The 18,738-nt window shown below is 35.9% G+C and overlaps 1 protein-coding gene across 3 annotated transcripts; it reads left to right on the top strand.

Annotated features, from left to right (window-relative positions):
- Positions 1-1,689: 1,689 nt before the first annotated feature.
- Positions 1,690-18,215, top strand: LOC144433699 (uncharacterized). Of its 3 annotated transcripts, none has more exons than XR_013480803.1 (2): positions 1,690-1,810; positions 2,186-2,222. XR_013480803.1 is itself a non-coding variant. In XM_078122050.1 (2 exons), the coding sequence occupies exon 2, from the start codon at positions 11,711-11,713 to the stop codon at positions 15,389-15,391; it is 3,681 nt and encodes a 1,226-aa protein (XP_077978176.1). In that variant the 5' UTR covers positions 1,706-1,810; positions 11,607-11,710; the 3' UTR covers positions 15,392-18,215. The 3 variants fall into 3 exon arrangements, 2 of the variants coding, with proteins under 2 accessions (XP_077978176.1, XP_077978177.1); XM_078122050.1 differs by lacking the exon at positions 2,186-2,222 and adding an exon at positions 11,607-18,215 and having other exon boundaries at positions 1,706-1,810; XM_078122051.1 differs by lacking the exons at positions 1,690-1,810; positions 2,186-2,222 and adding exons at positions 2,246-2,386; positions 11,607-18,215.
- Positions 18,216-18,738: the final 523 nt, after the last annotated feature.

The following is an 18,738-nucleotide window of genomic DNA, read 5'->3' as shown; positions in this document are numbered from 1 at the left end:
ACAGTTGAAGATCCACTTTCAATTGTGTTCGACGTTGTCTTTGGTTGAAATGTTGTTTGATATAGTAATGTCACTGCACGTGCACTGACACTAGCGTTATTCCGCAATTCATTTTGAAGCCACCATTTGCTATGGAAAGAATGGCCCTGAATTTGTAAACAGAGCTGTACCTTCGATATCAAAATCCAAACTTCGATTTCCATTATAATGATAATGACAGGAGAATCCACTGAGTTGGATTCCGACATAAAGGAGAGCCATAAAAGTTTTGGGAGTTGGGTAAAGAAAATGATTATTTTATTGTGTTACTTATTTGAGATGGAAGGTGGCTGGCTAAGTAGCTCCCTGTATAGGTTAGAGCTAATTAGAGACATCTCCTTATGCATGCGAAATCCACATCCTTTGTAAAGTAATCTCGTTTGAACTGTTATTATAGTTGGCTATCACTATTATTTTAATGCATCATTGTACCATATAATTTTATATCTCTGTTGTAGTGTAGGTGACAGTAGGGGTGGCTAAAGTAATGCTTGAGTTTCATTTCGCGGGGCTTAACATTTTTTAAGAAGAGAGGGTGAGAGGAGCAACAACATTTGTTTAACCGTAAAAGTTGTGTACATTTCCTAACTGTAGCTATGCAGACAAATTGCAAGAGATAGTATCAAGAGACAGTATCAAGCATCGAAACTCGACCTCAAATATTTGGCTATCATTATATATGGTTGGTTTTTATCCTTGTCAAGCATTGTGAAAAAATGAAATCAACCTACCTCCCCGATGTGATGGGTTAGATTGCCCATTGACCAGCTTTTTTACTTTTTCTGGCCATACGTGTGATAAAATATATATTATGTACATTGTTTACAAATTTATGTAAATTTGCTACCTTTCTCATGCATGGTCGCACCAAGAAAAAGTTCTGCCCCCCCCCCCCTCCCCTTGGCATTTTGGTCAGGCTACGGCCGGCCCTGATGGTCAGTGAACAAAACTTTCCATCTGTCATGACCTTTGATCCGTTCTCTGCAACAGTACTAATTTTTGAGTGCCATAAGTTGTTCCCGAGAGAAATACTAATTAATCAGTCACTAAAAGTCGCTAAAAGCTAACGACATTGCATTTGAGATAAGACTTCTGACACACACACACACACACACACACACACATTCTCACTTCAGTTATGCTAAAAACCAACTTTATTATATTTATGTGTGTTTCTGTGTGTGTGTGTGTGTGTGTGTGTGTGTGTGTGTGTGTGTGTGTGTCAGAAGTCTTATTTCAAATGCAATGTCTTTTCCGCGAAGTTAAACCAAGGAATCATTCAGATTTCTGACAGTAGTAATCAAAAGAAGTTGTAAATGTCTATCACAATACGAATATATTGGAGTCGCCCCGTCCAATCCTTAATATCGAGTTTGTAAGTCATAAGTGTGAATATAAATGTTAAGAGAAATGAAATTAATGAATAAACATAACCATATGTTCTCTTATTAAACGTCTTTTGTATACTCAGTTAATTATGTGTCAAAGCGTGGGAGTACTTCGGTTCTGGTTCTGGTTCCCTAGCGACTGACTGTGGTATGTGCTTTAAACTTTGGCCTGTGACGTCATATAGTATATGATAATCAGTGGAAAACCAATGCAACAACAGATAGGGTCAAAGGTAACACTGTCGCTCATTGATAAGTCACGCAATCGTTCAGTAAAACTACAAGTACTTCGACGTCTTTCCCTCTTTTTTTAGTTAGTTTTGAAAGGACTATATCTGTTATTTTATGTAACATAGAATACTGTATACGGAAATCATTCAGAGGTAAGTTTAATACATGAATTACGACTTACATTTTCTGATAATTCCACCATTCACAACAAGTCACCAGAATATTGGAATTTGACAACTGCGTCACGTCTCAGCATCGTTTATGGTGACACCAACACTTATTTATTTGTCATGCCAAGTTATGTGATGGTCATGAAGACTGTAATATACACCTAACACTTCTTTTTGCTTTGGTCTTGCCACTGGCACTACAAGCAACGGAAAACTAAAATCTAGAAAGTAGTGATCGCCCGTCCCGCCCTAACCTTTCACTAACCTTTCACAATGTCTCAATTATATTTACGTCCGCCTTTACTTGTTCAAGTCTGTTGCCTGATATCACTGTCTTTATTTGTTGTTCGTTTCTAGAAGCAGCCATATTGAAAGAGGAGTCTAAACTGGGGCACATATTATATATATATATATATATATATATATATATATATATATTGGAAATTGAAGAGAGCATGTCCTCAACTCAAAAAAGTTTTTTAAAAAAATCACGTTCAATCAAAAGTCATTTGTATTATAACAAAGGATACCTTAACACACTTTCAATAGATTTACAAGGTAAGCAGACACTATACATACATACAATGTATGGACAATGGTCAGGCTTATATACGAGTATGTGACTAAGGACAAGAACAAATTTGGTGTGGTTCCAAATCCCTGACCCTGAGTAATTTGCATAACTAATAATTTTCAGTAATTAAGCCATATCTAAAGAATGCATACTTTAAATTCCGCATCATTTGTATTGGTAAACGAACATCATCTATAATAAACACACATAACATGTGAAGCCTGTTGGCATTATATTCAGTTTTAATGAGTAATTTGCATAATTAATTATTTTCGGTGATTAGCTGTTTTTTTATATTTTAAGACTGCATGCTTCAAATTTAAAATTCATACTATATGAATGTATCAACCATAACATTGCGTATATGTCCTATGGAGTTTGTTGAGAGAGATATATAACACATGCTTTACATTTGGTGCTTTTGCCTGAATGGTGGCCAAATGAGCAATCATGATTTACTGCATAAATCATCAAAATTTTTAATGCTTGGAGACATCATAATTCAAGTGTCTATCTCAATATTATTAGGTGTAATCTTTCTCTAGAGTACTTGCCTTTTCAGGTTGACTTTGACCCCAGGGTCAATTATCAAAATCCATCTTTTTCCTGCATATCACAGTAACATTTTAGTATTTATTTGTTGCTACTGCTTTCCTTTCAATCATGTAACCATTCAATCACTTAGAAGTAAAGTATTTGAGGGGGCATGTGTTTTTAGTACAACTGAACTGATAAGGTTCAGTCTAGTAGTGATATAGGCATGGCAAAGTGTCTGTCTGACTGTTTGTCTGTCTGTCTGTCTGTGTGTGTGTGTGTGTGTGTGTGTGTGTGTGTGTGTGTGTGTGTGTGTGTAAACAACTTAAAGTAAAAAAAATGCTAAACCGATTGCTTTGATATTTGGTGCTCATGTTACTTCTGGTGCCTAGTTGGGAAATTGTTCAAATGAAAATGATTGCATTAGAGATGTGGGTTTGGGGTCGAAAAATGTTATTTTTGGTCAAAAAACTTAAACTCCAAAAGTACTGAGCAGATTGGCATGAAATTTGGTGGGAACATTTTCTGGGGTGAGTTGATTAAGATTTGTTCATGACATGATGATTCCCGTAGTAATATGCAAATTAGGGCTAAAAATATGTCTTTTTGGTCAAAAACCTGTAATTCCAAAACTACTCAGCAGACTGGGCTGAACTTTAACAGGGATGCATCTGTGGGTGTATAGATGAAGATATATTAAGCATATAATGATGTCATCAGTAATATGCAAATTAAGAGTCAAAATGAATTTTGGTCAAAAAATTTATATCTCAAAAAGTACTTGGTCAAATTGAAACTTGATGAGGTGTTTCTAGAAGTGTTATTCTGCAGATTTCCTTCAAAATATTTCGACATAATTGGCCCTTGCAATCATGACCACGCCCTTAGCAACAATTAAATGGCAGTATATTTTGGTCAAATAACATCATCTGGTAGTCAAGTGAGTAAACATTTCAAAAAATGTATGCAAATATCCCGAGCAAACATGACCACGCCCATACCAACAGCCAAACGGTCGTGTATTTCACAAAGATGACAACAGGGGTTAATAGACAATTGAAAAAACATTAAAAATATATGTAAATTTTCCTGGCAACAAGACCACGCCCATAGCAACAGCCAAATGATCACATATATTGCGAAGATAACGAGGATTAATAGACAAATGAATAAAAATTTAAAAATATATGCAAATGTGCCTAGCAACAAGAAATGTGCCTAGCAACAAGACCACGCCCATAGCAACAGCCAAATTATCATGTATGTTGCAAAGATAGCACATGGTTGGATAGGCAAGTGGATAGTCATTCAGCAAATGAACACCTATTGTGCATGGACTAGTATATGGATAAACATTTTTTAAAACTGCACAGTTGTGCTACAACGCCATTGGTGGTATTATTTTTACGATGACTTGTTGTCTATCAGTCCACTCATGTATGCATCATCATGGCTGAGTAAAGCACTGTACATAGATATTATATAATTTGGATTTGACACAAATTCTAAGTTCACAGGATATTATTCAGGAAATATCAAGAACTACATAAACAATTAATTATGAAACAAGTGCGCACCGTAGTCCAGCACTCATTTTACTGGCGTTTGCGACCACATGAGCGTGTACCGTCATCACAAAAGAAGGCAGCTGCAAACTACATAAGAACTACATAAACAATTTTGAAACAAGTGCGCACCATAGTTCAGCACTCGTTTAACTGGCGTTTACGACCACATATTAAAGCGTGTACGCCCATCACAAAGAAAACATAAAATAGCCTTACAGATTTCTTGTCTGCCCTATGTAACGCGTTTTACAGTACAAATGATGTTGCCTTGGTGTTTCACTCATGTGACATTATATTTTACACTCACTCAGACAACTTCAAATGCAAAAGAAACGAATATTAAGGTGTCGCACATAGTTCATGGACTAGATTAATTCCGAGTGAATTATTTCCATGGTCCTCACCAGAACATTTTCTTATTATTAAATGATATTTTCATTTGGTTATGTTATGTTATGTTATGTTATGTTATGTTATGTTATGTTATGTTATGTTATGTTATGTTATGTTATGGTTTATTAAGGTGTCCTATTTGGAATTAACAAATTATACAGTAAAATTTACAAACAAAAAGCCCACATCCAGCCCCCTGGCTTATAGGACACAAAGAATATCAAATTAAATACATAAATAAACAAATATCACATACGTCTTCATTGTAAATAAAGGTGTTCCTACTAATGTTAAAGGCCTCGGATGGTGTAAATGGTTTGCGGTACCAATGGGAAATTTTATCATTAAATGTTGAAGTTTATCGTATATGTTCATATGACTAAAGTTTGGCTTTAAAGTTATTATTTTATCCAGTAATGCTTTCCTTAGATCCCTGTATAAATTTCAATAAAGCATAAAGTGCACTTCATCCTCTGGTGAATTTTGGCAGAAGTCACATTCCCTGTCTTCAACTTCAAGTCCACAAAATATGCCTGTTTCTATTCTAAGTAGGAGTATGTCCAGTCTAAATTGATCCATTATAGAGCGTTTTGCATGGGATATTCCACCCTAATGAATAACTTTCGTTTCCGTAAGTTTTTTGTGAAACTAACATATGTTCTCAACTAGGGTTTTGTAATTATTTCTGATATTCCCATTGGTTGGCATGAACATTTCTTAAGAATGCAGTTGCTGCATCAGTAGTTTATATTTCCAAGTTGGCGAATTTATGTTCTAACCCTAATTCAATAAAATCTTAAACGCATCATAACACCAGTTTTTTTGATTCACGAAATAAGGTGAAGTCCCACTGAAACGCTGATTTTGTGATCGTGAAATCTGGCATATTCAGCAACCTATTCAAAAATCTAATGAGATTAATTTTCCGGCGAAGGTCTGAACTGTCCCATCCCATATCTCAATTCAAAGCTAACGTAGGTGCAAATTTATGTACCTCTTTGGAATTACCCAAACCCCAATTATCAGCACAGTAGTCCAGGATTGGTACAACACATGAATCAAAAAGTGCGGTATAAGTATTATAAACGAAAGTATTTAAATCTGTGTATTTTACAATTTAACATCGCTGTCCCTAAGGTCCTCCCTACAGCATTGAATAAGAGGTTAGAGATTATCTTAAAATTGAGAAATTCAACCAGGATAACCCCCAAGGTATTTGTACTTCGAGACTGTATTTAGGGTTTGACCTGCATACCTGTACTTATAATTAGATCTCTCTGTATTTTGATTTCTGAAATGAACAATCAGTTTTTTGTTTTGATTGATAACCATACGCCATCTTTTGTACCAATTTCCTAGACAGTCCATACTTTTTGGGGTTTCCTCGCGTTCAGCTAAAATGGCAATATCATCAGCATATAAAAGAATACTAACTTCTTGGTCACCTACTGGGATACCAAGATGAAGATTCTTAATTTCTATATGGCAAGATCATTCAAATACACAGCAAAAAGGATTGGGGACAGAACATATCATTGTCTAACACCAGAACTAGTAGATAACCATGGTGAGAATGAACCATTGATATTTACACTCCAGATTGGATTTTCATACAAACTCTTGACAGCATTGTAAAATTTCCTATTGATGCCACTTTGAATTAGTTTAAAGGAAAGCGTATCTGTAGTTACCCGATCACAAGCTTTCTTTCATTTCAACAAATGCTGCAAAGGTGGGTAAACCCTTTGCTTTTCTATTTCTTACAATGGTAGTGATAGCATATAGATGTTCAATACAGGCTTTTAGCTTGAAGTTTCTAAAACCACTTTGTTCATCTGAATGAATTGAATTGAAATCAATTGAATTGAATTGTTTATTCACAGATACAAAACAGAAGAATAATATTATGTACATTTCAAAAACTTGGAGGTTAACGGAATAATATGTATGGTGAGGGCCACAGAAATAGTTCGATCTAAACTAGTCTAGTCTGTGAACCTGCTGACAAATAAATATACAGGGAAAAATACAAATGTGTAACTGGGCAACAAAAAGTAAGAAAAGAAAGAAAGGGGATAGCTGCAAATATGATACAATACTAGTACGAAATATTTACATGTATCATAAAAATTTAAATGCAATTTATACTAAGAAGAGAAAAAATACATATCATGTGTTTTCTATGAATTACTCAAGTGAGCCTTTAAAGTTGATTTGAATCTCTTCCTATCAGTAGTGTATTTAATGTGACTTGGTAATAAATTCCAGTGATGAGTGGCTGTATATCTTACACTGTGCTTACTTTGTGTTAAGGTAACTTTGGGTACGTAGAAATTGCGCTGTGTAGCGGAACGAGTGGGATAGGAATGTGAAATTGTATCCAAATAGCGGTTTACATCATGGGCAAAACGATTGTGTAACAAATCAAAAGTAAAGAGGCAGGTGTGAAATACACAAAGTTTATGAATTGGTAAAATATGTATCTGTTTGAATAAAGGGTCAGTATGGACACGGAAGTCAGAGAAAGTGATAACTAAATTTCTTTTGTAGTAAATTGTTCCAAGAAAGAAGTGTAGGTATTGCCCCAGATTTCGACACAGTAGCTTATGTGTGGAAGAATTAGCGAGTTGTACAATAACAGAAGAATATATTTCGGAATAAAGTGTCGGAGTAGTGAGATAAGTCCGACCTTTGGGGCAATAGATTTGACAACTTTTTGGATGTGGGACTTCCAGTTAAAATTGATGTCAAGAGAAGCTCCAGGATACGTTGTCGAGGAGATGTTGTTCAATTCACTTCCATCGATTCCCAGACTGCCCTCTACGTTCACAGGTTTACGGGGTGTTTTAATGACCATGTAATTATTTTTTTCAACATTGACCGTTAGCTTGTTAGCTCGACACCAGTCATAAACCTTCTGAAAATCAACATTTATGTGGCTAAGATTAATCTTGTTTCCACCGATAGATTTGAATAAGTCAGTGTCATCTGCGAAAAGTCGAAACTGGAAGGAGTTGGTAGAATTTGCTATGTCGTTGATATATATTAAGAATAGAATGGGGCCAAGAATCAATCCTTGCTTATTATTGTTGGACGCCACATTGAATGTGGTTATAGGGGATGATATATTATCAATGGTAACGTATTGCTGTCGGTTTGTGAGATAGGTTTTAGACCAATGTAGTGGAATGCCACTTATGCCATAATGCTCTAATTATGAGTTAAGATGTCGTGGTTTATGGTATCAAATGCTTTTTAAGGTCAATGAAAATGCCGACAGTGATAAATCCGTTGTCTGTTTGTTCACTAATATCATTGACCAGGTCTGCAATGGCCAATTTTGTGTTATAGTTTTTGCGGAATCCAATTTTTGTATCTAAAAGAATATGTTTAGTTTCAAGATAATTGATAAACTGTTTATTTGCAATTAACTCTATAATTGTACTAAATGTAGGGAGAATTGAAATGGGTCTATAGTTGCCGACGTTGACGGCTACACCTTTTTTTATAAATTGGCATTATTTTCGCTATTTTTAAAGAATCTGGGAATACTCCTTGGCTCAATGAACAATTGGCGACGTGTGCAAGAGGACGAGCGATGATATGTGCAGCATGTGTGATATGTCTCGGGTGAATATTGACGTATCCAACAGCTTTACGTGGGTCTAAAGTTTTGATTTCATTTAAAAGATCTTGTTCAGAGACAGAGTGGAAGAAGAAAGAGTTGAGATAGTTACCGTGATTGTGATTTAACCAGTGGACGTTTCTGCCAAAGTAAAAAAAAATAAACTTACAATCCAAGATATCTAAGAGAGATACTAGATCATCGTAATGTTTAGCTAACGATCTGATATTCTAATGTGAAAAAAGAAAACGAGTTTTGAGAATAAGATGTACAACTACTGTACCTTCATTGAACTGGTCTGTAGAGTAAAATGAACATTTTGTTTTGTCATACCTCCATGGTCAGGCAAAGAGTCTGAGTTCAGTTCCATAAATATGTACACAAGTTCACTACATAAATGTTGTATAATTCGGACAATTCGGCGAAGATCTTGGGTTGCTGTTATACAGATAGCTGGGTCACCATTATTCTTCCTTGCATAGATCTTGCCGTTTTGGGTCCAGATGAATTTCCTCTGCTTTGTGTTGCGTAGTTGGGTTTGCCTCGTAGAATAGATGGTTTATTTGTTGGGGTTAAGTTTTCACTGATGTATAAACGGTTGTTTCTTGTATATCCGATGTTACGGGCGGTTTTGTCTTTAAGATGTTTCTTTGAGTTGTACAGTTTGTTGCGGACGGTACGTCGGACGAATTTAACGATAATGGTTGCAGGTTGATGTTGACTCTGACGATTTGTTCTGCGTGGTCAACGGTGGGATATGTCAATATCGTCTGGTGAACTGTTCACCGACTCTTACCACGATGTATGTCATCAGTATCTTCATCATCATCATCATCATCATCATCATCATCATCTTCTTCTTCTTCTTCTTCTTCTTCTTCTTCTTCTTCTTCTTCTTCTTCTTCTTCTTCTTCTTCTTCTTCTTCTTCTTCTTCTGGTAATCCCGACAATTATAAGTTGTTTCTGCGGGTATACTGTTGCAGATCATTAGGTTCAATTTGTTGTCTTCGCAAGCTGTTCTTTCAACCCTTTGTTTTCATTTTTGAGGCTCTGTAGCTGCCGTGTAAATTCGTCAAAAGAATTACTGACATAAGTGACAGACTGTTGTAGGTCTTACAGTTTGCCTTCCATGTCAACTAGTTTATCAGCTTTGGTAGTGAGATTGAGAAGTGTAGCTTGGATGCCATCTAGTTTGGAGTTTTTCCATTTTGTTACTCAACTCTCGATCGTCATTGTCGGTTATATTGCAGCCATCTTGGCAATGCTTTGACTTAAATGGTACTGGAAAACGAATATTGTTACATCTTTGACAGAGGTGGAGATCACCTTGACACAGTCTATCATTTCTTGGCATTTCATACTTGTAGGTTGGAGTGAAATCAGTCGCAAAACGTTTAAAAACAGGCTAAACACTAGTATTTTGCACGAGCGACGCATACACACGTCTTCACAGTTACGTCATTGTGATCTTCTGTGGTATTATCAGAGTCTAAGTATATTGGACCAGTTTATTATAACATACCATGAATATTACTGAGCAATTTACGTAATTAATGGTTTTCGGTAATTAGGCTATATCTAAAAAATGCACGCTTCAAATTCATTATAACTTGGTACATACATTTGCGATACCAAAACGCATGTCTTGAAAATATTATCGATTTAGTTTCTAGTTTAAATAATTTATTGGCATATTCCGGTAATTAGACGCGATGACCACAGAAAAGAAAGTTGTTGTTTCTGGTCAGAAAATGTTGCCTAAAGTGGTGTGACGACGCGATTTTTTTTTGTTAATTGTTCATGATTAGTTCTGCAGTTGTCTTCCATGAAGTAGCAATTAAATAAATGTAGGGAGAGTTATTTTGTGTTTTGCCTTGGATCTGCAGTCTGCATTGGCTGGACAAACACGAGAGAAAAAAGAAGATCAAGGCGGGGCATTTAAGTGATGCAAACTGACCAGAAAACAATTCTTCTTCTTTTTTCTTGGCTTTAAAATATGTTTACAATGGGCGCGGAGTTCACAAACAGGTGAAATATTTGTCATCGTTTCAATTTCGTCAAATATGGACATATCATTTTCAAATTTCACACACTAATGCACAGATGAATAAAGAGAAATCGTATTTTTTTAGATTTTCGATTAGAAGTTTAGGAAGTATTATATAGACCGAGAACCGTCTCCTTCTACCATTTTCTTTTCCGATTTCTCCTGATAACAACAGGGCGCGCCACTCAGCAAAATCTTGACAACTTCCCGTAGTGATTAAAAGGAGTGTGAAACTTGTAGGATTTGGAGCAGATGGTACATCTGTCGGTCGAAATAGGAATGTATACATTTTACCCAGTGACGAAGTAGGGCAATAATACCGTATTACTTCACTGTATTAAAGTGTTATTAAAAGGGTTACGATGCTTACCATGAAGTATGTAAACTTTCTCGCGTAATTATAGCAATGTTATGAGGCATTGAATTTCGTTTATTATTTGCCGCTAAAACGGGTGTGCATATCCCGGGTATGTAGGGGATCACGAAAGCCGAGTGAATTCGAGGATGCCAAGCTTTCCTGTGCTGAGAATAGGAGGCGGGCATTTGAACAACTTTCATTGGGACTTGAAAAATCACATATATAGAGCTAAATTTCTTCCATAAATCATGACATTGCAAGACTATACCCTTACGGAAGGCATTCAATTTAAATCTGGTTTTGGTATTTTTATTATCTTATGTTTTTGGTGGAAATACATTTAATTCAAGTAGTCAAGTTAGCATTTGATTATCAGTTGGAAAGTATACAATTAAAGCCATTTAACGTCCATGTGTAATATTTTCAACAAAGCCTGTTTCTACTGTACTGTGAAAGAATACCAATGCTTATCACTTTTCTGTGTGATTGGGCACAGGATCCCGCTGTATCACACAGTTGTGTCTCTGTTAACGTTATTGTTAGTCTGGAGTTGAAATGTGTCTATCTTTATGTCAAAAACATCATGTCTCATGAGTGAAACATCAAGCCAACATCATTACTATTGTAAAACACATTGTATTTGATTGGATAACTGGCTTACATTTCAATCAATTTACAGGATATCACCCAATCACATAGAAGATTAGAGAAGTAACACGACGCGAGATAGTCTTCAAGAAAAGTTGACTGATTTGTTCAGAGCTACCTGTACACAAGGTCACAATGTGGCCGATACGGAGATCGTTTCTTCGTTGCGGTTTTGTATTATTGTTCGTTTATATCCTTTTCCTTATATACATCCAACTCGAGAAAATACCAAAAACATCTCAACTGTCACTGGTGTGGTCAATGCGTGTATCTAACCCTACACGTTCGAATCACAGTATACCCGATGGTGAAAAACAAACAGCGCCACCAAAAGCCAGAAGTTCATCAATAAAGGACACAGTTTACGTCATTAATAAAGAAACGAAATGTGCAGATTCCCAGATGTTAACTTTGTTGGTACTGGTTTTATCAAATGCTAAAGGAGGGACAAGGCGAGCTGCAATACGAAAAACTTGGGGTAGAGGTTTAGCTCTCAATGCAAATGACAGCCGAGTGATTTGTTTGTTTCTTGTTGGGCCTACTACAGACACTTTTCTTCAGCAGTCCATAGAATCAGAAGATTTTAATCACAACGATATTATTCAAAATAAATACATTCTGACGTCATCAAACATATCATTGTCACATGATGTATCGATAATACACCATTGGGTGACAAATTACTGCAGCAATACCCGCTATGTGTTGACAGTTGACGATACAACATTTGTAATACTGGACAATGTTCAACGTTATCTTAATACAGTTTCAATGGTAGATTTTGCTGGTCGTAAAGTAGACAACAACTATCGCCAAGTGAACGAAAATCAAAATAGCAGTATATCGGAGTCTGATAATTCTCATCTTGATAAATGCCAACCAGTTTTACTGTCGATCGACGTCATTCGTCGAGTGTCAGTTTTGTTGCAAAGAGAGGGGTTCCAACCTTACACAAGTGTCAACTCTTACTTTCGTATGTTAGACGAAAACCAACACATCTCTACGATTGACATCGACCAATTTGATATCAATGGTTCGAGGAGAACACATTGTGGGTTACAAGACACTTTACTGTCGTGTAATGTAGAACCTAGACTCATGTACGCACTTGGGCGACGTTTAGGTGATGTAGTCGTCGAGAATACAACATCTCAAAATACTAAATCCGCGGAAAATTTCGATTCAAGGCTTGGAAGAAATGAAACATATGATAATTTTCCATTCATTACATTCCCAACAAATGCTGGAAATCCATGTGGTGATCACGAAGCTATTTTTCTTCTCCTGATAACAGTGTCAATCCACGAGAATGGAGAAGTTAGGCAGACCATTAGAAATACTCGTGGACGAATTATGAAAATCACGGGTAAAAAAATAATTCAAATGTTTTTCATAGAAAACTTGTATGATAACAGACTGTTAAGGGAAAATGACAAATACCATGACATCATACTTTCTAATGTTAATAGAGGCGACAAAAGATCTAATAAGACGCCAACATTTCTGAAATTTCTAAAGTGGACGTCTACACATTGTCAAAATGTAAAATTCATCGCGAAAGTTGATGATGACGTGTTCGTAAATCTTCGGCATCTCGTGAAAATGCTATTGGACTCACCAAGAAATTGCTATTTCACTGGGTATATTTTGGATGTTACGAAGACACCAATCAACGAACGTAATAATATTTTAACAATATCAAAACAGAATTTGTCAGAAAGATTTCCTCCTGTCCCGAGTGGATTTGCATATATTATGACGTCAGACGTAGCTAAAGAATTGCTGTCATCTGCCCAGCCGGAAAGAGTTTTCCTGCCTGAAGAGGTATATATGGGTATGCAACTAAGCTATTTGGGAATTTCAATACTGCATCATGGTGGATTTGATATGTCGGGTTCTACACAGGGTATATGTGGCTTGAAAAAAATAATCGTGTCCAATAAGGTGATGAGTAATATGATGTTCGCAAAATGGCAAGATCTGGAGGAATGGGGAAATTTCAAACGCTGCAGTCAAAATAACATTGAATTGAAACACAATAAGTTGGAAGGAATAGGCGTTGAAGACGGACAAGTATATGGACTAGAGTCAACAACCACCAAAGAAAATGGAACTGGACCCTTCCTTATCAATCACCCTAACAGATGTAAAACCATCAACACAACTGACGATGTATTCGTACTGGTAGGCGTCCTTTCTCATCCAAAGAACGAAGAGTTGCGCAGAGCCATTCGAGAAACCTGGGGTAGCTCTAATACTGATTCAGAATCGGGCCTCCGAATAGAAACTATATTTTTCATAGGATTGAGCGACAGTGGAGAGGGTCAGAAGTCAGTTGAGAAAGAAAATTTTGAGTATGGAGATATCATTCAAATCAATTTTGTTGAATCTTATCAACATTTGGTTTTGAAAACACTTTCCATTCTAAAATGGGCGTCTGAATATTGTACAACTGCCAAATATTTAATCAAAGTTGATGACGAGGTGTTTCTGAATTACCATAATTTCATCGAATTTTTACAATACTCTCCGAGAAAGAATTTATACATGGGAAATCCAAGACTAAGTTCGGGACCTATGAGGAGCAAGCTGCAGAAGTGGTACACGCCATCGGAGATTTGGCCAAGTAGTTCTTTTCCGCCGTTTGCAAATGGTGGGTCGTATGTCCTGTCAATAGATTTGGTATCTAGAATCATAGAGAAAACTAAAGAGATCCCAATATTCAAATGGGAGGATGTTTACATCGGTGTTATTTTGCAGCAGCTCGGAATAATGCTTTACCCACACATACATTTTGACATTGATGTTGAAGGAAAGTATCGCCATCCATGTATTTTTCCCTCTGCACTTGCTTCTCATGGGTTTACCGCAGAAATGAATAGGTTTTTCTGGAAAATGCTGCAAAACTCTTCCAGTTTAGGCAAGTGCAACGGACGAACTCTGGAAAAAGTGAGACCAAATTTTTATACGTCTTCCATTGGAGAGAATCCATCGAGTCAGACAACATCCAACAAAACCATGGATGTGATACACGCACCACTCCAATATTTTTCGATTGAAAAAACTAATCCGCCATTTCTTATAATTTTTTTGATGACATTACCCAAAGAGTATGAATATCGCAAATATTTCCGACTGCTGTTAAGTCGGTCGGACGTCCTTCGTAACCAAATTATGGTTCGTTTTGTCGTGGGCACATCTAGAGAATTCAAAGATGACCTATCGACAGTAGTTAGTCATGAAAATGAGCTTTATCGAGATATTTTGCACCAGACGTTTATTGACACACCACAGAATAACGCCAGGAAACTTCTTTCAGCTCTTCACTGGGCTACTACTTCAAGGTTACCAGGAACATTTGTTATGTTTTTAGAAGCAACTGTTGTTCACGTGAACATCGAAAATGTGCTGCGTCATTTACATTCAGCACCTCAAACAAATTATGTATTTTGTTATAAGAAATCAGGTTCTAAAGCTGTACGCTCACAGGCCGAATATTACCCGTCACATTGTGATAAAAGAGCTGCAACAATAATGTCGTTCGATGTTGCAGAAAAAGTCGTTGAGTTTTCACAAAAAAGACCAATTGTTAAATCTTACGATATTTATTTTGGTATTTTGCTCCATGATTTGAATATTACTATACAACATGGAGACAATTTTAATGTTAGAGGACTTAATAAACGATTGTATGATGTTCAAGACTGCTGTACAAATACTACGAGTTTGACGTGGAATGGTTTGGGACCATCAACTTTCCCGTCTATGCTGAAACTACTTTTGAGCGATTTTCCTGAAAGATGTAAAACTGGGTAAATGGCTCACAAGGTCAAAAATAACATGTAGTGTTACGGATGACAGAATACAACTTTCTATTGTCAAAAACCACCTGTTTGATCACGGATGTTTTCCAAATTAGCATATCACGTGGTTTGAATTTGTTTACATTTGAATATGATAGTACATTGCCTTACCTTATTTGTCAAGAGCAATTTTGAATATATAATTGACATTTTTCTCATTTATCACTCATGTCAGTGAAAAATGTTACAATCTCATTGCCTTATTTGGTCAGGACAGTACTATTGTTGACTGTACAATTAGTAAACCGTCTTATTTTTCACCACTGTCAAAACAAAAACAAAATAAAATAAAAATACTGTTTTATCACCTTATATGGTAAGGAAGGCTTTTGGCTACACCAAGCCTTGTTTCGTTCTGATGCAACATTTCCAAAATACCAGGTGGAGAAATGCGTTAGGATTGATGGAACAAGGTATTTTGTGAATAGTGTATACCACTCATTCCATAACGTTGGCATATTTACCTTTTTAAAAGTACGTTATGTCAGATATATCATTGAAGGTAAATGTCTTATGTTGGGTCTACGTATTTGATAAGATTGCTATTCGCGTGATTCGCCGATGTAATCTACTAGTCAGTGACTTATTAGAAATTAATCAGGAAATTCCTGTTGGGAACTGTATCCCTAGGTGACAAGGTCTAACAACTATAAAGCTGGACGGAGCAATGACGGTTCAATTGCTTGACATACAACTCTTAGAACATGATTGGAAACAAACTTTGAGCAACGAAAAATTGATTTGAATCGTACATCCACTATGTTTCGTGATAATTCTAAGGTTTTTCTCACTCCTATGGATCAATTAGAACAAGAGAATGTCAATTTTAATAACGATCCACTAGGATTCACTTTATTTTCAACTTCGAGTTGGGCGACTTTGGATTTACCATGTTTTAATCTAGCCCTAACAATATATTTGATGTGGAAGATGAGAAATTTAAATATAGCGTTGCAGATCTCACGGGCCAAAAGAATTGAAGCGCAGGAAATTTCTTGGTTCATATCTACATTCCCATCGCCTACAAAAACCAATGGACCTGCACATAACACCGATTATGTCAAATATATTGTTGAAGCACTGTGTATCTTTGCTCTCTGTTTGATATTCAGTGGTACATGTACCTATAAATACTATCTTCGTACAATTAGACAATACTGTCAAAAACTAATGATTACGACTAAGAATCAAGAAGAGGATCCCGTGAGATGCATATGATTCCGATGCTGCACGTCCAATCTAATAGTAGTAAGGACATTACCCTTGTCACTAACTGTACCGTGACAATTCATGAAAATCCCTTAGAAGGCCCCTTCACTCATAAAGACGTTAGGGAAGGGAAAATCGACATACCAGTCATAACTGACATACAACCCAGTACTGCCTACTGGTACCGTACATCTCGTCCATCGAGTGCTAACGAGATCTTACACAATCCAGTTGAACATAATAATGCACATTCACAACATAACCAATTGCGTTTAACATGGTTTACAATTTGAATATAGCGCCACTGGAATTTTGATAGTTGATAAGTGTCAATTTTGACGTTTTGGACTTTTGAATTTAATTAATGGTACTTTATATTATATACTTCAATTTTGATGTCAACATGTTGATGTCTTGCTAAGTTTCTTGATTTTATTAATTATTGAAATAAGGAATTTTGAACTCTGGACGTTGAGATGATATTGAACTCTGCACTTGAGACAACTTTGAACCTTCTACGTTAAGGAGACATACTTTCAACTTTGAGCATTAGCATAAGTAACTTTGCACATAATTAAGAAAATAAATAGGTTAAGATAAATAAGTGATTTTTAAAAATCTTAGAGATAAGAACTTTAAATTTTGATGAGAGACTTCTCCCATTTTAAGGTATTTTTAGATAAGAGTATTTTTACAAATTTAAAATATTAAGTACATTTTGACTTTAAAATGTCGACATGCATGACTTTTACTATCGACGTGTGTGGCTTTCAGTAAAATTTTCACATATTCTATTATGATAACACTTTAACGCAATAATACAAAAAAAATTCAAACACAACAAAAAACTAAAGAAAAATGACAAGCATGACCTACTTTTCATGTCTTCAGCAATGACCTTACCAGTGTGTCACTTTTAAGTTCTCGATGTAGGAATTTTCACAATATTCCGTGAACTTTTTCTCTACAACTTCTAACGGAATATATTTGATTTCGTTTTGCATTTTGAATTTGTGTGTGTTTGGGACAAAACATTCTGGATGGGGGGGGGGGGTGTTACAGGTCAAGGGTTATACACGTCTTCTTTCATGTAAACAAACCATGAATCTAGCAAGAAAACACGTGTAAGATCAAATTGATTAATGAATGAGGCTGAGCAATGGTCAGGTCATATTTTTCTATATATTAAGTAGAGGTCACAGTTGTCACAACAAGTGATGAATTGTACTTCAAATGATTTCGACAGCTGTTTTTTTAAGTAAGAACATTCTAGAGAGTTCTTTTCAACTGTTTGTTTCTGGATCTAATTAACTACATAAATGAACATTTCTAAATATTAAGGTAAAGAAATGAATGTTTGTTGTGAAGAGTTTGTTTGTTAACCATATTTGTATTACAGTATGTACATTAATTTAAATAAAATGTTGGTGACGTATACGGTTGAAGCACAGTGGAATTTGCTTCAGAAATACTTTTCAGATTGCAAGAAGGCCTTGAACGAGAGACAGGACTTCACGGAGACAAACACATTCTATGAAACATTGATTCCCGGCTACAAGTGAATTAATAGGGAGTTCGATTGTATCACTCTTATGCTGGAAAATCGTATATGTCATTCAACCCAAAAGTAATTGCTGTGTCTCTGTTTTGAGTTCTGTTCTCCTTAGATTGCGTCCTATATAAGATATAGCTTATTAGTAAGGACGTTTACTCTTGAATTCTGGACAATACCAACAAACACCAAGTTCAAGCTGAGTAACACTAGTAGTTCAACTTTTTCTCAATCGTAATGTTGTTGTTGTTGTTGTTGTTGTTGTTGTTGTTATTGTTGTTATTGTTGTTGTTGTTGTTGTTGTTGTTGTTGTTTTTAAAAATGATATCACTTGTTTAATGAAATTATCAATGTATTTCAGGATTTTGAGTTGTCATTGAAGAGTACCTGTATGATTGATTTTGCAAGTCGAAATTAAATTCAAAGGGGTTTATTTTTATCTGGGAAAAACATAGGCGTGACTGTGTGAGTGAATGAATAGTCTGGCCAGACATTGTATGATAGAGGACTCGATAACTATTGAATAACCATGCGAATTA

The sequence above is a fragment of the Glandiceps talaboti genome, chromosome 4, assembly GCF_964340395.1.
Source record: "Glandiceps talaboti chromosome 4, keGlaTala1.1, whole genome shotgun sequence".
Taxonomy (NCBI): domain Eukaryota; kingdom Metazoa; phylum Hemichordata; class Enteropneusta; family Spengelidae; genus Glandiceps; species Glandiceps talaboti.
This window is presented reverse-complemented; position numbering and strand designations above follow the sequence as displayed.